The sequence below is a fragment of the Leptodactylus fuscus genome, chromosome 3, assembly GCF_031893055.1.
Source record: "Leptodactylus fuscus isolate aLepFus1 chromosome 3, aLepFus1.hap2, whole genome shotgun sequence".
Lineage (NCBI taxonomy): Eukaryota > Metazoa > Chordata > Amphibia > Anura > Leptodactylidae > Leptodactylus > Leptodactylus fuscus.
The window spans coordinates 211,256,276-211,275,218 of NC_134267.1; the positions used below are offsets into that span (position 1 = coordinate 211,256,276).

At 45.1% G+C, this 18,943-nt stretch overlaps 2 protein-coding genes across 4 annotated transcripts in view; one reads left to right on the forward strand and one right to left on the reverse strand.

Moving 5' to 3' along the window:
• Positions 1-617: 617 nt before the first annotated feature.
• Positions 618-9,661, forward strand: IAH1 (isoamyl acetate hydrolyzing esterase 1 (putative)). The gene is made up of 7 exons (XM_075269138.1): positions 618-695; positions 2,316-2,384; positions 4,358-4,410; positions 4,651-4,799; positions 6,154-6,315; positions 7,718-7,839; positions 8,742-9,661. The coding sequence occupies exons 2-7, from the start codon at positions 2,337-2,339 to the stop codon at positions 8,934-8,936; spliced, it is 729 nt and encodes a 242-aa protein (XP_075125239.1). The 5' UTR covers positions 618-695; positions 2,316-2,336; the 3' UTR covers positions 8,937-9,661.
• Positions 9,662-10,260: 599 nt separating this feature from the next.
• The window catches only part of ADAM17 (ADAM metallopeptidase domain 17), a 55,826-nt gene continuing 47,143 nt past the window's right edge, over positions 10,261-18,943 (reverse strand). For 2 of the 3 annotated variants that reach the window (XM_075269134.1, XM_075269135.1), the window contains exons 13-20: positions 18,271-18,470; positions 17,839-17,942; positions 16,902-17,036; positions 15,951-16,081; positions 14,530-14,608; positions 13,751-13,839; positions 13,382-13,438; positions 10,261-10,812 (exon numbers count right to left, since the gene is read on the reverse strand). In XM_075269134.1, the coding sequence (XP_075125235.1) occupies positions 10,471-10,812; positions 13,382-13,438; positions 13,751-13,839; positions 14,530-14,608; positions 15,951-16,081; positions 16,902-17,036; positions 17,839-17,942; positions 18,271-18,470 (1,137 nt within the window). In that variant the 3' untranslated portion in view covers positions 10,261-10,470. The remainder of the gene's footprint in view (positions 10,813-13,381; positions 13,439-13,750; positions 13,840-14,529; positions 14,609-15,950; positions 16,082-16,901; positions 17,037-17,838; positions 17,943-18,270; positions 18,471-18,943) is intronic. The other variant, XM_075269136.1, reaches the window with a different exon arrangement.

The following is an 18,943-nucleotide window of genomic DNA, read 5'->3' on the forward strand; positions in this document are numbered from 1 at the left end:
CTACAACTCCCAGCATGCTCCATTCACTTCCATTGGAGTTCCAAGAACAGCAGAGTAAGTATGCATGCTGGGAGTTGTAGTTTTGCAACAGCTGGAGAGCCGTACGTTCCCTACCCCTGCCATAGACTATAATTGGGTCCGTGCGCTTTAACGGCACAGCGCTCCTCCTAAACACTCTCCTCCTGCTACTCGTGGACTTGGTGGTTCTCCTTTAGTCGAATAGTTGTTTCCCCTGAAAAGAGCATTTTTCCCCATAGACTATAATGGGATTCGATAGTCAATCGAGTAGTCGAATATTGAGGATCTACTCGAAATGAATCTCGAATATTTCACTGTTCGCTGATCTCTAATAACCGCAATAGTAAGTCTGAGCCAACATGGGCCTATTGTAGGATAATTCCCCTAAATGAATTCTATAATTCAGAGAGGTTTGGTGCCATATTGGGAAATTTAAAAAAAAAAAAAAGTTTTAAAATCAGAACCAAGAATGTAATGTGAACAGACCCTAATCCATATAGAGGAGGCGGCCGGCAGGTTATACCCAGTACCCGCCACTAGATGTCGCTGTTCTGACTGAAGACCCACTCAAGTAGGAAGAAGCTGCCGCACTACGTACAGAGCTGGAGGGGGCGTGGCTTGTGTACAGTCTGGTCATGTGACGCTCCTGCCCCGGCTCCAGCACCGACTCCTGACTAGTGAGTGTGTGTATTGTGGTCATTGCAGTCCTACAGACCTAACAAGGGTCACCGGGCTTCACCCCCAATACAGAGAGCGGCGGCTAGTGCTGGAGAAGGACCCCGCAGTGTTATACATGAGCACTGAGTACTCTGGTACATGGGCCCTAAGGGGGAACAGAACTTAGGGCTCCCTCTAGTGACAGATCTGAGGCGCTGCTGCCCTCCACTCACAGCGCCTGCCTATAATACAGTGCAGCTACAAGACTGCAGGGAGAGTCCAACTCTCACCAGACACAGGGTGTGCAGGCATGCTGGGAGTTGTAGCCACATCAGCTGGAGATTCCTAGGTTTGGTATCAGTGGGTGCAGCCGCTTTAGGTTGCACCATTATTATTGCATTATACCACCGGGGTGCACTTTTCTACTATGGGCGTGTTCACATTATGCCTTGAACACTGCTATAACAATGTATATGGAAAGCTTCCAGTGCCAAAAGATTGGACCTCTATCATGTGTCTTAGGGTAGGTTCACACTACTGTCCATTGCTCTCATCCATCATGGGTGTTCAGAATGGTAGTGTAATATTGCCCTTATACTCACCTCCTCGCTGATCCCGCTCAGCCAGTCACTGACCACAGGGTAAGCCTTATGGGTTTTTGGGTTTTTTGCCTTCCCCTGGATCAGCACTGTAGGGATTGTAGGGTTATAGGTTGGACTTGATGGACTGATATCTTCATCCAACCTCATCTACTATGTAACCCACCTTAGCTGCCAGGAACGAACGACCAGTGAGGACCTGAGCAACATTGGAATCTCCGCATGTCGGGGGTTTAGTGAGAGGTGAAGGTCAGTTTTAGGACTCCCATGTTGAGCTTTATTTCCCCAGTTATTGTCACAGTCCCTGGAGGTTTTTAGTAGAAAAAGGGGCAGAGGATTTTTCTTACAGAATTAATTTGACGACATATGGCCTATCAATATGACATCATTGGGGCTGACCAGCCATTTGGGGGTCCTGCATGAGTTGGACCCTGACCCGCTGAAGATAGGCCTTTAATTTAATTCAGCTAGAAAACCTCTTTAATGTGACAATCCTTGTGTTGTAGAGAAGTGAAGGGGTTCATATCCCTGGTGGTCCAGGGCAGTAAAGGGCTACATTTTAGTTTTCTTGCTCTGCTATGGCAATCAAAATTTGTGGTGGTCTATGGCAGAGAAGGGTCTACTATAGGTGAAGTCCCAGGGAAGTGATGATCTTGTATGCCTGAGGCAGGGTACTTCTTAAAGGGATCAGTGGTTGGCTGTGTCGACACGGGGTTACCTATACAGTATCAGCAGGTTGTATTGTAACCAGAGCGTCAAGAAATCCTATTCAGTTCCGGTTGCTAAATACAGCCAAGTCCCTGCACAGGTCACGGTGACATGCCAGCCTCCATACCACCCCAGCTTTACTGTCCAATCTGGTTTCTTAAAGGATAATTCTATTGCTATAACTCCTTCGTAGTCCTCACATGCATTGTCTTGTGGTATGGCCGCTGCAGCAATTTACATCCGAGAATTTCTAGGAATACTTCATACATCATAAGCTGCGGATGTTCTGCGGCTGCCGTACAGTTATTAATCTCTTTCATCCTTGTCTTCTAGAAGTCCACTGTGAATATTGAGATGATTTCTTGGCCTCGCCTCCTCCTCTTTGGAGACTCAATCACGCAGGTAAGGAGATTTTCCGCTTGCTTGCATCTGCAGACCGAGTGTGATTTGCTGTCACCGTAAGTGGATGAAAAGTGCTGAGACGTCGCTTCAGTGTATAAATGGCATCCTGTCCGGAGAGGGTCATTTATAATCATTACCGCGCCGCAGCCTCGCCTTATCACTATGAAGACATCAGCAGCAGCAGGTTATCTAACGCTGTCATCCCAGCTCCCACAATGCACTGCTCTCTGGATTGCTATTAGATAGATCTTGTGGTCTGAACGGAGAGGAAAACCCATTTTAATATCACTATTAGGTTATATGGACTTCATGGAGGATGCCCCCAATTTGTACCCCACACCCCCACCCTTTACTACCGAAAGTAGGCAGTCACCAACAAAGAGCGAGACCTGTATTGCGAGCGAGTCCCTGTATTGGATAAAAGTGACAATGCAGTGCAAATGTGAGGACAGCTACAACTTTCCCTTTAAAGGTTTGTCCAGGAATTTGTAACTTATGGCCTGTCCTTAGGATAGGCTATACAGTAAATATCTGATTGATGGGGGGCCAACAAGCAGTCCCCTCCCCCCCCCCCCCCCCCAGCATGGCTCAGCTGTCTAAGGCCACTTCTGAGCCAACTGCTGGCAGTCCTGTGTTGTATGTGATACGGGCATTGGAAGTGGCCCCATATATGTTGGCACCCCACTGATCAAAAATATTTATGGCCTATGCTAGGGATAGGCCATAACTTACAAATTCCTGGAAAACTTTAAAGTTGCATCCTCAGACAATCTTAACGGGGTTGTCCAGGATATGTGGACTGAGTTTCCCAGCCAACATTCACCATGTGAAAAAGGCTTAAAGGGGCTCTATCATTGGGAAAAGTCATTTTTTTAAGTAAGCACATACTTGCATAGGCTTTAGAAAGGTTATTCCACACATACCTTTTGTATGTAAATCGCCTCAGTAGTTTTTTAATGAGTCCGTATTTATTCATATGCTAATTAGGCTTCAGCGTGCGCCCCGGAAGTGTCTGTGTGCACCCTCTGCTATATGTGTGGAAGCAGAGAGATGATTCATCAGCCGCCTCCCTGCTCTCTTACACATCTAGAGAATAGCAGACGGTGCTCACGGACACTTCCGGAGTGCACGCTGGAGGCTAATTAGCATATGAATAAAAAGGGGCTCATTCAAAAACTACTGAGACGATTTACATACAAAAGTTAGGTGTGGAATAGACTTTCTAAAGCCTATGCAAGGATGTGCTTAGTTAAAAATGACTTTTCCCAATGATAGAGGTGCTTTAAACGTGTTAAAGGGGTTCTCCAGGATATACAGTTTTTGGCAAGGAGGATCGGATAAGATGAAAAAAAAAAATTCTCACCTGTCTCCAGTACTCTGGTGTCTACCACCACAGTCTGGTCCAACGGGGCTCCAGATTCTTCTGGCAGAAGTTCTCACCTCAAGTGACCACTGAGGCCAATCAGTAGCCTGGGGCCTAGGCCTTGAAGAGGACCTGCCACCAATTTCAACTCTTTGCATCCTTCAATAGGCTCCTCCCCACTGATTGTGGCACTATTGGATTTTTTTCCTCTAACCCCCACCGTTCCTGAGCAATCATTGCAGCTAGTTTGCGCACCCAGTATGCTAATTAGGCCCTGCACTGTCAAGGACCACCCACTTGACAGTAGAGAGCTTAATTAGCATATTGGGTACTAAAATTAACAGATAAGATTGTCCAGGAATGGTGAGGGCTACAGAAAAAATCCCAGCTGGGTCAGAATCAGTGGAGCAGCGGCTATTAGTGAAGGCAAAGACCTGGGGCGGGTGAAAGGTAGCAAGCACCACACACATCCATACAATCATTGTCTGACCCATCTTTATACAATATTTTCAGATATAGTTTTTTTGTAGTGTCTTTGCTTGATATCGAAGTGTAATACATTAAGTTGGGTCAAATCTAATATATTTGATTTTTTTTATTTTTTCTTCAGTTTGCCTTTGAATCAAATGGTTGGGGAGCAACACTGGCTAATAAGCTTGTGAGGTGAGTAGACGGAAGAGAGTAGATTTATTATTACTGGTGATCTATACAACCAGTGTGCCCGACTCTGCCCAGTGCAATGTGCACCAACAGTGCAACTCTAAAGCCACAACCCTGTATTCTGTGTATGTGCCGGAGAACTTGATGAAGGGGCTTTGGAAATTCCGTGACACTACCCCTTTATGGGGTCCTTCAGTTCCTAAATAGATGGCCTATCCTAATGTGGCCACTCTCTTTTTGCAGAAAGTGTGATGTCCTCAACCGTGGCCTGTCAGGATACAACACCAGATGGGCTAAACACATCCTACCGAAACTCATCCCTGATAGCCGCCATGCTGCAGACATTGCCGCTGTTACCATTTTCTTTGGTGCTAATGATAGTTCTATAAAAGGTAAATATTCATCATGTTAGAGTCATATTTTTAGGGGTTATCCTATCAGAACAACCTTTTCCTATGTGAACATTAAAAAGGGTTTCTCCCCACCGCGCCGACCTCTATTAGAGTATACTGGCTTTTGTACTAGTGGGGTCAACATTACCGCTGCAGGGAAAGTGTATAGACATGGGAACAGCGGGAGTTACTGCATATAGCTTACCAATGAGGAGTTGGAAATGAAAATCTTGTTGTCCACATAGTATACCTTCACTGATTCACTAAAATCCTATTAAGGATATCCATCTCCGTGTGTAATATCAAGCTTCTAATTGAGAATTTAGAAAAGAGGGCATTATGCTTGTTATTAGATATTGTATACATTTCGGTGTCATGTCGGGGCCATCCTAGCACGTGACATGGGTGCGGCTGTCAGGGATCAACTTGCTCCACTCACTCACCCTTCACTCAGGCTGCAAATTGAGTGTAAATCACACCCCAACATAGTCCATGCACCTCCAATACTACTGTTTTTGGGCTCAGCAGAACCTCTCTCACATATGTACCCGTCTCGCCAGCAGTCAGATGCAAACACACTTCAAAAAGGTAATGGATTGATAGAGAAAACGTAAAGTAACTTTAAAATGAATGATGGGTTCAGTGCTATATACACACACAAAAAGAAAGCGACAAACAAGCATAACAGTTTTAAAATAAAAGGAGTAGCAGAATAATAATAATAACCTTCTGGTTATTAGTCCTTTTGGTTCCATGGCGCTTGGAGGATCTCTTCTAATGGAATGGGTACGCTCAGCTTGTTTGCTGGCTCCAAAATGTGACACAATCGCCAAAGTATTCCCAGTCCTTTGTAAGTCGAAGCTCATTCCCTTGTGCTTAGCCGTGCCTCCTGCCAGGGTGCCCCCCTCCTTTTATTCCCTGGTAAAGTTGGAAGAATTGTTTTATCTCCGCCTTGGAAAGCTGTATCCTTGCTGGCCTCTTAAGCCATGAGCCCAGCCGGGTCTGTATTACTAATTACTATGTAATATATGGATGGCACATACATAAACACTATATTCACAAATGTCAGGTACACTGAACAATATAATCCAGTCATCACACATCATGTCATGGCACCTATTTTTATTGAAGGAAGGGGGGTATTGAGCTACCCCATTGTCCATACATTTCGTCCTCTCTTCTGTTCTGTATCTTTCTCCTGTATTATTCATCTCCGCAGACTGTGCCCGCAGAACGTCCTTCACAAGTAATGAGGGAGCTCCCTGCTGGGCACAAAGCTCTGCCATTCTGCACCACGCTGAGAATTACACACAATTACTTTTCATTTTCTTTTCTTTTCCCTCGGTTTACATAGAGATAAACCCTCAGCAGCACGTCCCGCTGGAAGAATACACGGAGAATCTAAGAAGCATGATCCGGTATTTGAAGAGCGTCGACATCAAGCAGGAGAAAATCATTTTGATCACGCCGCCACCTATTTATGAGCCATCTTGGGAACAGCACTGCCTCACGAAAGGTATAGTGTCAGGATTACACTACCGGGAGTCGTAGAAATCTTCCTAAAGAATGTTCTACTGTATAGATATATAGACGGCAACTCTGGTGGCGTGTCCTGAAGATCACAGCGTCGCATTGCAGCATCACAAGTAATGTTGTGTCATGCGATATTACACAATTGGGACATGAGATATGAAGAGTCCAAACCTGCTGGGTTTTTGGTCATAGGTTACATGACCTATAATGTAACTTTGTAGCCCCTTGTGGCTGGAATTGTTGTTTTTTGCTATAGGATATGGGTCCCCAATATCTATGCCTGGAACATAATCGCAATGTCCTGCCAATGGACTATGCCTGGAATATGATCGCAATGTCCTGCCAATGGACTATGCCTGGAATATGATCGCAATGTCCTGCCAATGGACTATACCTAGTGATAGTTAAAGGGGTTGTGCCATTAAGAACATTAATCCACAGATGATAGGGAATAATTGTCTGATTTCAGGGGGCCTGACCAAAAGTCCCCCTAAAGCCTCCTTGTGACCAATGCCCCATTCAATTCTATGGGGTAGTAGGTGCTGCCGGAGATTACACCCCATAGCAGTGGATAGAGCGCCGGTCACACAAGAACGCTGATATTTCATTGGCAGGAAGCCTTTAAAGGCCCTTGTTCTCCTAATCACTGGGGACTGGCAATTGGGATCCAGTGATCAGACACTTATCCCCTATCCTGTGCTTTGGGAAGTCGTGTCCTTTAACGGCCCCTTTAATGAAGTGGGGTTCTGCAACTTACAGGGTGGCACAAACACAACTTGACAGTTCGCAGCCCTGCTGGATGTCTACACTCTGGGACCCTGAGCGATCAGAAGGACAAGGGAGTCCAAATTCATATTCGCTGTGAATGAAGCACCAGTGCACTTGCTCGACCAGTGTGCCATTCACTTCTATGGGGCTTTCAGAGATTGTGGACCCCAAAGCCTCATAGAAGTGATAGGAACTTGCACGGTTGCTTCATTTACACAGAGGATGCAGAGGGATTTGCAGGCCAAAATTCTCCAAATTGGTGGGGGTCTCAGCGATCTGACACATATCCCCTATCCTGTAATGACATGTCATCATGTTTGTTGCAAATCCTAAATCACATATGACTTGCAGCCGAATTGCACAATAAAATGCAAGTGACAGACTGTACACGTTTTTGGTTACACGATCAATAGTCACCTGATAGCCATATACCACTGCCTGATACGAGGAGTAGCCCGATTGCTGCCATGTTGCTTTTGCCCACATTGTCATATTGACTTCATGAAAAAGTTGAAAAAAAAAAAAAAATGCTACAAAGTGACGGTAGATGTGATGGTAATTTCAGGTCAGATTTGTTTACTCCCACTAATATCTCTGTCCATTCCCATATTATAAAGGATACAAGCTAAACCGTCTGAACGCTGTAACTGGGGCGTACGCCAGGGCCTGTGCTGAGGTTGGCAGAGAGTCCGGAGCAGATGTTGTGGATTTGTGGACACTAATGCAGGACGGAGGCTCGGTAAGAAGAATCCTGACCTTATTAATGGCAGAATATTGGAAACCTTGCAAAGGGTTACATGTGACATATGGCTGTTCATTATCACCATATACTATGTATAGTAATAAATTAGCACCCCCTGCTGGCTTAACTTATACTGTACCAGGAACACAATACTATTGTAATGCCATCATATTGTACGAGTAGGGGGACATGAAACTGGGGGTAGCTGGAGGGGACATGAGGAGAGAGACTATATTGTACAGACAGTTGAGGGGAACATTATAATATGGGGCATATTATGTTAGAGTGACTTGGGGCATTATACTGTGAAGGGGAAGCACAAAGAGAAATGGATGGGAATGGGCGAAGTCAAAATAGAAGTGAATGGGGATAAATCTGCGCACACCGCACATTCTATCCTTTGAAAGTTGGGGGTATGATAAACGTACAACGTATCAGCGAGATGAGAATACCCTTAGATTCTATTGCCACCTGCTGGCACAAGACAATGCTGCACCCAATTAGGGTATATGCACCATTCAGAACCATTTGTCTGACTAGGGTTGTTTCTGCAGCATGTGCATTGATTTCTAAAGCCTTATTCAGATGAATAGGACAGTCACATATATCTCAGCAAGAAATCTGCTGTGTGTGAATTCCTCCCTGGAGACTAGGATTTATGTCCTCATATAACCACCATGTAATCGGTATATGCAGAACATGAATACTTAATACATGGAAATCTGAAGAGTTGCTAGAAAAAAAAAGAGCAAACCCTTTCACTTGGCAGCACAATATGTGGTTTATTGTACCGGCGTACAGGATGAGGTCTATGCGGCGGACGTGGCGGCTCTGGTCACATGATCTGCTATACCATTCACCCTACTAATAGCTTGTTCATTGGGTTCTGTTCAATCCAGGACTACACCGTCTACCTGTCGGATGGGCTCCATTTATCGGATGAAGGCAACCAGTTCCTGGAGTCCAAATTATGGCTGGTCTTAGAGAAGAAGTTGGAGGCCCTGCCTTTTATCTTACCTTATTGGAACGACATAGACAATAATAACCCAGAATCCTCTCTGTTCCCAAGCATCGATGAAAAGAAAGGCGAATGATCTGCATCACAACACCAGGTTCTACTTTTAAAGAGGATTTGTCAACTCTCCTGACCCCCAGACAATACTTGTATTCTCCATAATATAACAATTCTTCTATTTGAGCTCTGCATTGTGTAATCCCTTTGTTGTTATTCCTGGAAATCTATGAATAAGATAACTGGGTGTTACTGGTTGGAGGTTTGTCCCTATACACGTGTCTGATGAGAAGAATGGTAACACCCAGTTGTCAGGTTATTCAGGCATTTCTAGGAGGAGTAACAGAGGAACAATACAACATAGAGCTCTATTACTAGACTACAGGATGGTTATATCATGGGGGATACACGTAGTTATTAAAATAGACAAGATCAATGGCAGGTCCTCTTTAAACCTCAGGCTATATGGATGCCCAATGTTGTATTTTTTGGACAGGATCACCCCCTGTGGTCCATGTAGCCATTATATACATTGGGTATAAACTGAAAATGATAGAAGAGAATGCTAATATAAGCTGCTGAAGAGAAGAACTGGAACTCCTCTCCGGCCTTTGTATCCCCCACCCTAGGACTTGCTGGGCCGTACTGGACCCCTCTTAGGTTTTCACTTTCTTCTCCAGATCACTCAGGTTACATTGGTACTGCACTGTACTATATATGAGGAGCAGTGATGGTTCTTATTACAGTATAGTGAATGGTAGGATGAGGATTGGAAAAAAGCAAACAATAAATCTGAAATCCCAATGACTGAAAGATCTGTGTACTAAAGGGGCTCTATGGAGTTAGAAGCTAATGGCTGTCATCTACCAGAAACAGCGCCCCTCATGGGCTGGTACTCAGTTTAGTCCTATTGACTATAACAGGTCCGACCATCACGTGCTATGTGTAGTGTAGAGTCCGATACAGAGGAGCATGACACACAGATGTCTGCCAACCCCTATATTCTATAGTTCCCCCCCTTTACATCTCCATAGGACGGTACAGTCACTATATAATGAGTATTATATGGCCATGTGCACGAGGCCTTAAAGGATTTTCCCATTAAGAGCCATAGTTTATCCTCAGGAGAGGTCAATATTACATTGGTGGCAGTCCAGCTCATGTGAAAGGAGAATAGCCCACCCATGAGCACGGTCTCTCTTTCACTTATAGCCAATATAGCGCTATGAGATCCAAATCCCTCAGCATTACTGCCATTTTACTAGTACAAAATGAAGGATCCTCAGCAGAGACTGAAAACTGTGCAGCTGGATGATCAAGAGCAACAAAAATACATCATAGTGAAATGTCAAGTCTAGGAACAAAACCGTAAAGAAAGAAGAAAGCACAACCATCCCAGTACAAAACCAATGGAAAGCAGTTTTAATCATAAATAGACGTTAGGAAAGGTCTCCCTTTAGGAATATGTGTTAGGATGTACAAAACAACACTTGGCAGAAAATATTAAATATATACAGCATCTGGCAACTTCAGAAAACAGTGCACAATTCAGGGATTTCTTGCAGATTGTCTCGAGACATAGAAATGATTGTCATGGCAGAGCAGCGCAGTTACTATCAGCACTCGGTCTCCTTGCTGTCCACTCTCCCCTGTCGCTGGAGTTTAAAGGAAGACGCCTTCTCGCTCCTGGTAACCGGATGGTCGGTGAGGTCTTCAAAGGACTTGGCAGGGGAACCGCTGTTGGGGAAGGGATCTTCATCATCAAACTGGTCTTCAAGGTGCGAGTCTGTGCTAGGGTCTTCCTGGATGGTGTCCATCCTCTGGTGGTCGGCCTTGGCGGAGTTTGGAGCTACTGGTACTTGCTGCAAGGGCTGGAATCGGGTGTTGGGTTGGGAGGATGGGAAAGGTTTAACAATGCGTACAGGGGCAGAATCCATACTGCTCAGCATTTCCACATTCTGTCAGTAAAAGAGCCAAAATATAACATAAAAAAAAACACAACTGCCCCCGTATCCCTGATCGATAGCCCAAACCAACCTGTCTGTGACTGTAAGACAACTGGCTGCAGTAGTAGCCCTCCACCAATACTCAGCCATGTCATAAGCATGGGCAACGCTGTGACAACCTCTTCTTATTTTCATCAAAGACAGCCTGGTTGTCAAGGTTGTATAACGCGATTGGATCTCTAGAGCGTCAAACACCAGGATCTTTTGGGTGACCATTAAAATGTCTATGCCTATTTGGCCAATACAATCTGAATCCTATCCTATGGAATACAAGTAGAAAAGGAGGTGCTGGCTGAAACCTGCGGCCCCTCCTATATCTACAGGTGGGAGGAGGATATTGAAATAAGGAACCCAGACAAATGGCATAAAATGAGGCAAATTTTGTGAAAAATTTTCAGCTTTTTGCTGTTCTATGCCAATATGGCACAATAATAATATACTAGAAACTGGAGGAAATTGTATCTCAATCTACTCTGGCTCCTAGCTGAAGTAGATCTGCGTTTGTCACACGGAGAGCAACTGTTGGCCCTCACTTTCTTAGAAAGAATGTTCTTCTTAGGGGCTATGCCACAAAACATAATCCATAGGATAGAGAAGAATTGTAAAATGGTGGGGTCTGACCCCCAAGACCTCCCAACCCCCACAAACCTTAAGAATAGGCGCTTTAAAGGGGTTATCCAGTTTAAAAATATATCCTGTTTAACTGACTTATCTGATTTATTGTCAGGTCATTGACCTCAGCTGTGACGTTTCGTATACTAGCTCACTTCACCTTCCTGTGAGCAGTTCAGCCAGCAAACGAAACATCAAAGCAGCATGTGATCTCAGATGTGTGAGAGATTTATTACCTGTGAGAGTGGAGTAGTGGCGAGCACTCAGAGAGTGAGAGTGGGCAGATGAATCATGGAAAATGTCGTTTGCCCACAGATTCACTGCATAGAAATAACAGTAATACAAGGAGCAGCAAGTAAAATAAAGCCAAGCAAAGGCTACACAAGGGAACAGTGGGGATTTAGCATGCTGTGGATTAGAGATGAGCGAACACTGTCCGGATCAACCGTTCCGAACAGCACGCTCCCATAGAAATGAATGGAAGCACCTGGCATGTACACTTTGCCGGCGGCCAGTCGCCATGCCAGGTGCTTCCATTCATTTTTATGGGAGCGTGCTGTTTGGAACGGCTGATCCGAACAGTGTTCGCTCATCTCTACTGTGGATGTATTTGCAGGTAATTTATAAAAACTTGATAACCCCTTTAAATGCTTACAATTACAACATGCCTTCGCCCATTTATGACGGATGTTGAATTGATTGACTTGTAATAATGGACCTCTAGGCATAAATGGATTAAGGCTCAGTTTCCCCAGCAGAGTCAATATTCTCCTCTTTCCCTTTGATTGGACCCTTTTGGTCCTAAGGCCTGGGCTTGATCTTGACCATCTATATCGATCTGCTAATGGGCACTTATCTAATTGGGGGTTAAATGGAAGGTGCGGATACCCTCTCTCACTACAGAGGAGTGGGATTTGGTGAAAAAGCTCCACATGCCAATTTCTCCCATGGATAAAAATAAGATGACCCAATTGTGTTTGACACACAGATGTAATTTAACCCCCATTAACCTGGTTATAGCGGATGGGCAGCAGCAATTCTGACTCTTGACTGTGCAGATTTCATTTACATGTTGTGGCTTTTCCCACCCATATCAGTTTTAGAAGGAGGTTGTGGATTTACTGGGTAGGTTTTGGGCCGTCCGTTTCCTTGCTCTCCGCAGCTTTGCCTACTGGGTTTGACTCCTGAATAGAACTGGTCACATCACAAAAGGATTTTCCTAAGGGAACTCCTGCTGGTGACAATGTATGGACCCAGGTACTTGTTGCGATGTTGATCTGAATGTAACACTCAGTAATGTTAATGTTAGGATTTTGGGTCTCATCTAATTGTTCAAAAAACCAAAGTTAATAAAAGAATAGGGATGTTTTACCTCCACTGAGAATGCAAACGCAGTCCAATCCGCTGGTGGTTACAGACACCACCCAATCCCTACTCCCACCTTCAATGGGTAGCTGAAGCACAGCATTTGGTTGTCTCTGACCCATTGAAGCGAGTGGGGGTGGGGGGAAGGGAGTTGTCCTTATCCACCAGTGGGTTCATCCTTCTTTTCCCACACCTGCATTCACATCGTGGGTAAAACACCCCTGTTCTCAGGAACTTTCCATGGTCAGACCCCTACCGATCAGCAATTCCTTGTTTATCCTATGGATAGAGGATACATGTTTTGTGGCATGACCCCTTTAATAAATTAGGTGGCTCTCACCCCACTGCAGAGAAGATCAAGACTAGTGTATTGAATGTCAGTCTTGATAAATCTCTCCAATATTCCAGGCAAGGATCCGACAGTCCCCATAGACATTACATTGTCATTATTATGGAGGTGATTAATGTCTATGGGCAGCTCCAGATACACAGAAGAGACTGCAGATCTCTTTACAGAGCGGTCGACTGTATGATGAGCACTTACACTTGGCAAGAACAAGGATTTGGCATTTTCTTCATACTGCCTGTCCAGCTTCTTATCCTAGAAAAGAGGAGAGAGCGCAGGAGGTTAGAAGTCTGTAAACCATCAAACCAATCCTAAGCACACTGATTTGGCTAGTATGTATTGCATCATGGCAGCCACAAGGGGTTGGACCACCAAGCCTGATGATAACCTGATATGGGAGAGTCCGGCTGGTACATTCCTGCAGGTAAAATGGCACTGCGGTAAAGTCAATGGACAGCCATGTAATAGAGGATCACACAGAGCCCTTCAGATGGCTCCCTGATTTACTTAATAGTGGGGAGGGGTCGGACCCTCTCTATGACATCTATATGACCACCATATACTCACCACACAGTGGACCAGAATACTGAGAGGAATCCATAAGAGTAAAGAAAAGACCATGACAGATCCGACAATGTTGTCCGCCAGGAACTTGCCTGAAAGGATAGAAGCATACAATATAAAATAGTGTTCAAATGTAATAAACGAAGTGTGTGCCATCTTCACCCACCGAAAACCCACAATGTGCCCAGTGTCTCAGAACGGATTTCGTTCATCCTGATGGTTTTGCTACCATAGACTAAAACTAATGGACACTGTTGGCCGCTATACTCCAGTTAGTATTAGAGATCTCAGAGGCCTCTCACAGATCTGCATCCTATATCAGAAACTTTCTATGGCCTCTTCATTGAATACTGATTACAGCGCCATACATTGTATAGTGGCTCTGCCTGGTATTGCAGCTCAGCCCCATTCACTTAAATGGGACTGAGTGCAAACAGGTCACGTAGCCATTGAATATAACTGGATATAAGTGGCGCTCACCCAATTTTCACTTATATATATGAAGTGCTGGTCCTGCCTCAAGCAGCTGATCTGTGGGAATTCCAGGTATCGGACCCCCACCAATCCGACATGGATGACCTATCCTAAGGACAGGCCAACAATATGTAACTCTTGGGAAATCCCTTGACGTTTTACCATGAAAAGAGTTTAATATTTTCAAGTTCTCTGTTTGCAGTCCGTGAATTAATTTTTTTTTAGATTTTATTTAAATCCCGAGTCAAGCCTGGTATCATATCAATGTGCCAGACGACAATATACGACACAGAATACACAGCACTCACCCAGCATATTGATGCTTAGTTTGTCAATGAAATCCCAGATCCTCTCGATCACATCTTGCACTTGTTTCTCACATTTTCCCTGTTCAGGGACATGGCAAAGCAAATAAAAGAAAAAAAAAATCACATTAATAAATGTCTACCTTGTGTATTCTGCATGCAGTACTGCAGAGGATAATGGATGACCGCTCCTGGCATGCACAATCATTCTGTGAGCATAACCAATGGTGAGAATCCCCTGGGGCACCTCAGCAATGGCGCTGCCCCTACTCTATACACCGTGCACATCATGTATGACAAGTCCTAGAAGACCGAGGCAATGGGCTGAGCGATATACAACTCATCTGTCATAACATTAAAACCACCTGCTTCATACCGTACAGGGCCTTACTCTGAACATGAGCAGCAGATTCCTTAAAGAGGACCTTTCATGTCCTTACAGATCAGCGGTATTATATACCACTAGAGAGCTGATCAGATTTACCGCTACGTGCCCCGGTGTTAGTTTTAGCACAGATATTTCTCCACTTAGAAGGGCGGCCCTTGTTCTTCCATAGCCTTGTACTATCGGGGGGGGGGGGGGGGGGGGGGGGGATTCCTCGCAACAGAACACATACCTCTGGCACCTGGACACGTAGAACCAATGTGTGATGACATAAAAGGTCTCCTTTAAGTCCTGTAATTTGTTTGGAGGGGCCTCAGTGGATCTAACAGACTAATCCTGAACAGTTCTTGAAGTGTGGCAGGAAGCAATTTCCTGCTTAAAGAGGCCACTGCCATTAGGGGTACTTCTGTCATGAATGGGGGGCTACTTGGTCTTGTAGGTGGTACGTGTCAAAAGTGTGCAACCCAAATGCCAGGATCTCACTTGCCGCACAAATTGTAGTGGCAGATTTTGGTACTGCAGCTGAATCAAAACCTATGAGATAACGCCGCAGTACCTGCACTCACCACTACAGATTGTACCCACCCCCTCCCCCCACAGATCTAAAATTGAAGGCCTAACCTAAGGATAGCACAAAAAACGTATTTTTGCAAAAAAACAAAACCATGTAATATCTATAAAGTAAGGATAGGCTATCGATTGTAGAAGTTGGATAACCCCTTTAAAGTTTTCTATTTCGGCATCACTTCCATGCCGCCATCTTCCCTCAGCCCACTCTGGCTCAATAATCTGCTGACATTAATAACATATCAGTCTATGCATCCTAACACATTAATAATAATAATAAGATGATGATGATGATGATGATGATGATGATGATGAATATGTCATGTCTGCCGATGACAACCGCTGCTACAAGACAATTATGGTGGTTATATAAAGTACAAGATCCAAGTCTAAGAACCAGAGTGACTGGGAGTGGTGGGGACAGATCAGAATGTCACACAGAATTATTCTCCTATTTGGGGTAACCACTTACATTGCCATCACAAAAGCCCACCGTGCACGGCTTCCCTTTACGTAATAAGCGGTAACGTTTGAGGTTGTCCATGTACGGACTGCAGATCCCGTTGTGGTCTCGACAACAGACTTTACACGAATTGTCAGTTTCTGAAATCAGAAAAGAAATTATATTGGCGTCTTCTTAAAATGAGACGATATTCTGGACACAGACTAAAAATCAAAAAAGGTAAGCATGAAGTAAAAAGGACACGGCAAGATTTCACTAACGCTTCACCTATTGCCCAAGTTATCTTTTCTTCTGAGCAATTGGCAGACCGATAAGTGTCTGGGAAAAGCTGTATCAGTTCAGTATATCACAGTGCAATGGGCAGTCCATACACGTGCCGACATGTTGGATTCCCTTGTCGCTGCGCCCTCCTATAGGTGAGTATTCCCCCGTCCTATCTATTTACTTACCATTTCCCGAAAGGGTATGGTTTAGTAAACCAGACAGTCTCTTAAAGAGGACCTTTCATCACCATCTCCAGTGCTTAGCATAGGTTTATAGCTGCTGCTCCACTGATCATGGCACAGTTGAAATATTTTCTATATATCCCTCCATTTCTGAGCATTCGATGCTGCTAGTTTTGGTGCCTGATATACTGTCAGGAGCAGACAAGGGGTGTGATTCTGAGCTCTGACTGGCTGCCTCTGATTGGAGACCTGAATCACGCCCACTTGTTTCTTCCTGTCTGACACCGCCCTCCTGACATACATAGCCTAAATAGCATAGGAGAAACTAACACTAACATCACTTATCGCTCTGGAACGGTGGGGGCTACAGAAAAAAAGAGTTAACTGTGCCAGAATAAGTGGAGCGGCGCCTATCTAATGATGTAAAAACCATTGACACACCAGGCGTGGCACAGGACCAGGAATAACTAGTAGTAGTACCAGGATAACAGGGCAGTGTATGCAATACCCTTACCATTGCAGGCGCAGGACTTGAGGTTTTGCTCTATCTCACAGAATGGACGACATTCACCGTTCAGACATTTACCCAGGTCTACACAGACTGTGTCATCTGCTGCGTTCCCGGGTGCAGGACACTCACTGCTGTTACCTGTGGATGGGTAGAAAGAAATGCACTGAACATGACAGAGAAAAACAGCATCAAACACCCACAATGGGTCGAGCAACTCAACATCTTCATCTCACAAGTACTAAAATCAGTGAGACAAGCCTGTGTGTGCGTGTGTAAGTCTGGATGTTTGTGTGTTTGGATGTTTGTTCCTCAATCACGCCAAAATGGCTGAACGGATTTGGCTGACATTTCACACACACACCTAGATGGTCACCTGGAAGGAAACATAGGCTACTTGATATGCCGCTCTTCCCGACCGCTAGCGCCGAACGTATGCTCCGGCTATGCTTCTGGACCCGAGATGATGTCATCACAAGTCCTTCAGCCGTTCTCCAATAGGTTCGTGGCTTTGTGTAGGCAGGCCTATGGACAGTGTGCGAGCCGTAGAAAATGGTGGCTACTTGCAGCTCCGGAGAGACGCGGACATGCGGCCTTGCTGTGCGGCCCACGACAAGTGGATTGCGTGTGCTGGTTGTGTGAGTACCCCCGGGGGACTGTAGGGGGCGGGGTGCCAGCAGGAGAGGGGGTCATGGGAGAGTGGGGGCGTGCAGGAGGGGTGGGAGAAGGGACTGGGGGGACACGGGAGAGGTATTTGCGGGGGGAGGGGGAACAACGCCCGGGAGGTGGGTGCGCGCACGCATATACAGAGATATACCACAGCCGAGACAGGGGCGCAGGCGGATCGTCGTTGGTGGAAGATAAAGATGACAAAATGAAATCTGTAAGCAAGTGATTAATACATGGAAGAAGGACTCAGATACCCCCACATGTGCCCCCGTACCTGTGCAGTAGGACTCCCCTTTGCAGGTGGCATTTATGGCTTCCTGGCATTTCTTCTGTGCGGTCTCATACTGACAATTCTTACAGCAAGGACTGTTCCGGTCACTGTAATGTTGGGGGAGTTAGATACCATAATTTTAGGATTCAGCAACCCTACTAACCAAATACACTGTATGATATGGCGAAGCTGGCGTAGACACAAGCTGGAGCAAAGAGGTTAAGGATTGAAGAGGCAGCCAAACATTATACAGATACTGAGTACACCGCAGATTTCTCATGTACAGTGAATCACTTTGTGACTACACAGGCTAATATTAAAGTAAAACACTCCAAGCAAACTATATACAAGCCATTGTGCAATGGTGTTCCAAAATGGACTTTCTCTTTTAAAAATACAAGAGCATTCTCCTAGGCTCCAGCAGTTTCTACAGACCTGCATTTTGCATTATTCTTAAACTTGCACTGAGAAGTACAGCAGGGGTCATCGTGCTGGTGCAGCAGGCCGGGGTCACAGTCCTCCCCTTCGTCCACTCTGGAGTTGCCGCAGACTTTATTGTTGCGTTCCTTAAAGCAGATTGAAGCCTTGCTCATCAGTGTGCGCAGGATCGACTCCCTGCTGCAATTGGAGAACATCTAATGGAGAGAAGCAGATAGGAGGTCAATATCTACATAGAGGAAGCCAAGAGACGCCATACATTGGATATAATACTATTTATGTGATGGCTGTAAAGAAAAGTCATCTCCGTTCATTCTGCATTCCCCCTTAAATATGCTGACACACAAAATGTCACCTATTCTGCAGTCTCCTGTCCCCCAGCTCCAGTGCTAGCAATAATCTACATATTAGGAGGTAAACCAAAGGGCAGCTATGGGGGATTTGGAAAAACTGGGTCCAGTCTACTCCCAGCCTCTTTGTTATTGACTGGCAAGAATCTGTGGTCACCTATCTCCAGGTCATCAGTATCGGATCAAATATGGTCCAACACCCGGGACCCCCACGATGAACTAATTCACGAGACTGCTGAGTTTGGATGAATACTGTGGACTCTTCTCTGCTTACCAAACACAGCGCTGTACAATTTAACGTGGCAAATCTTGGTATTGCA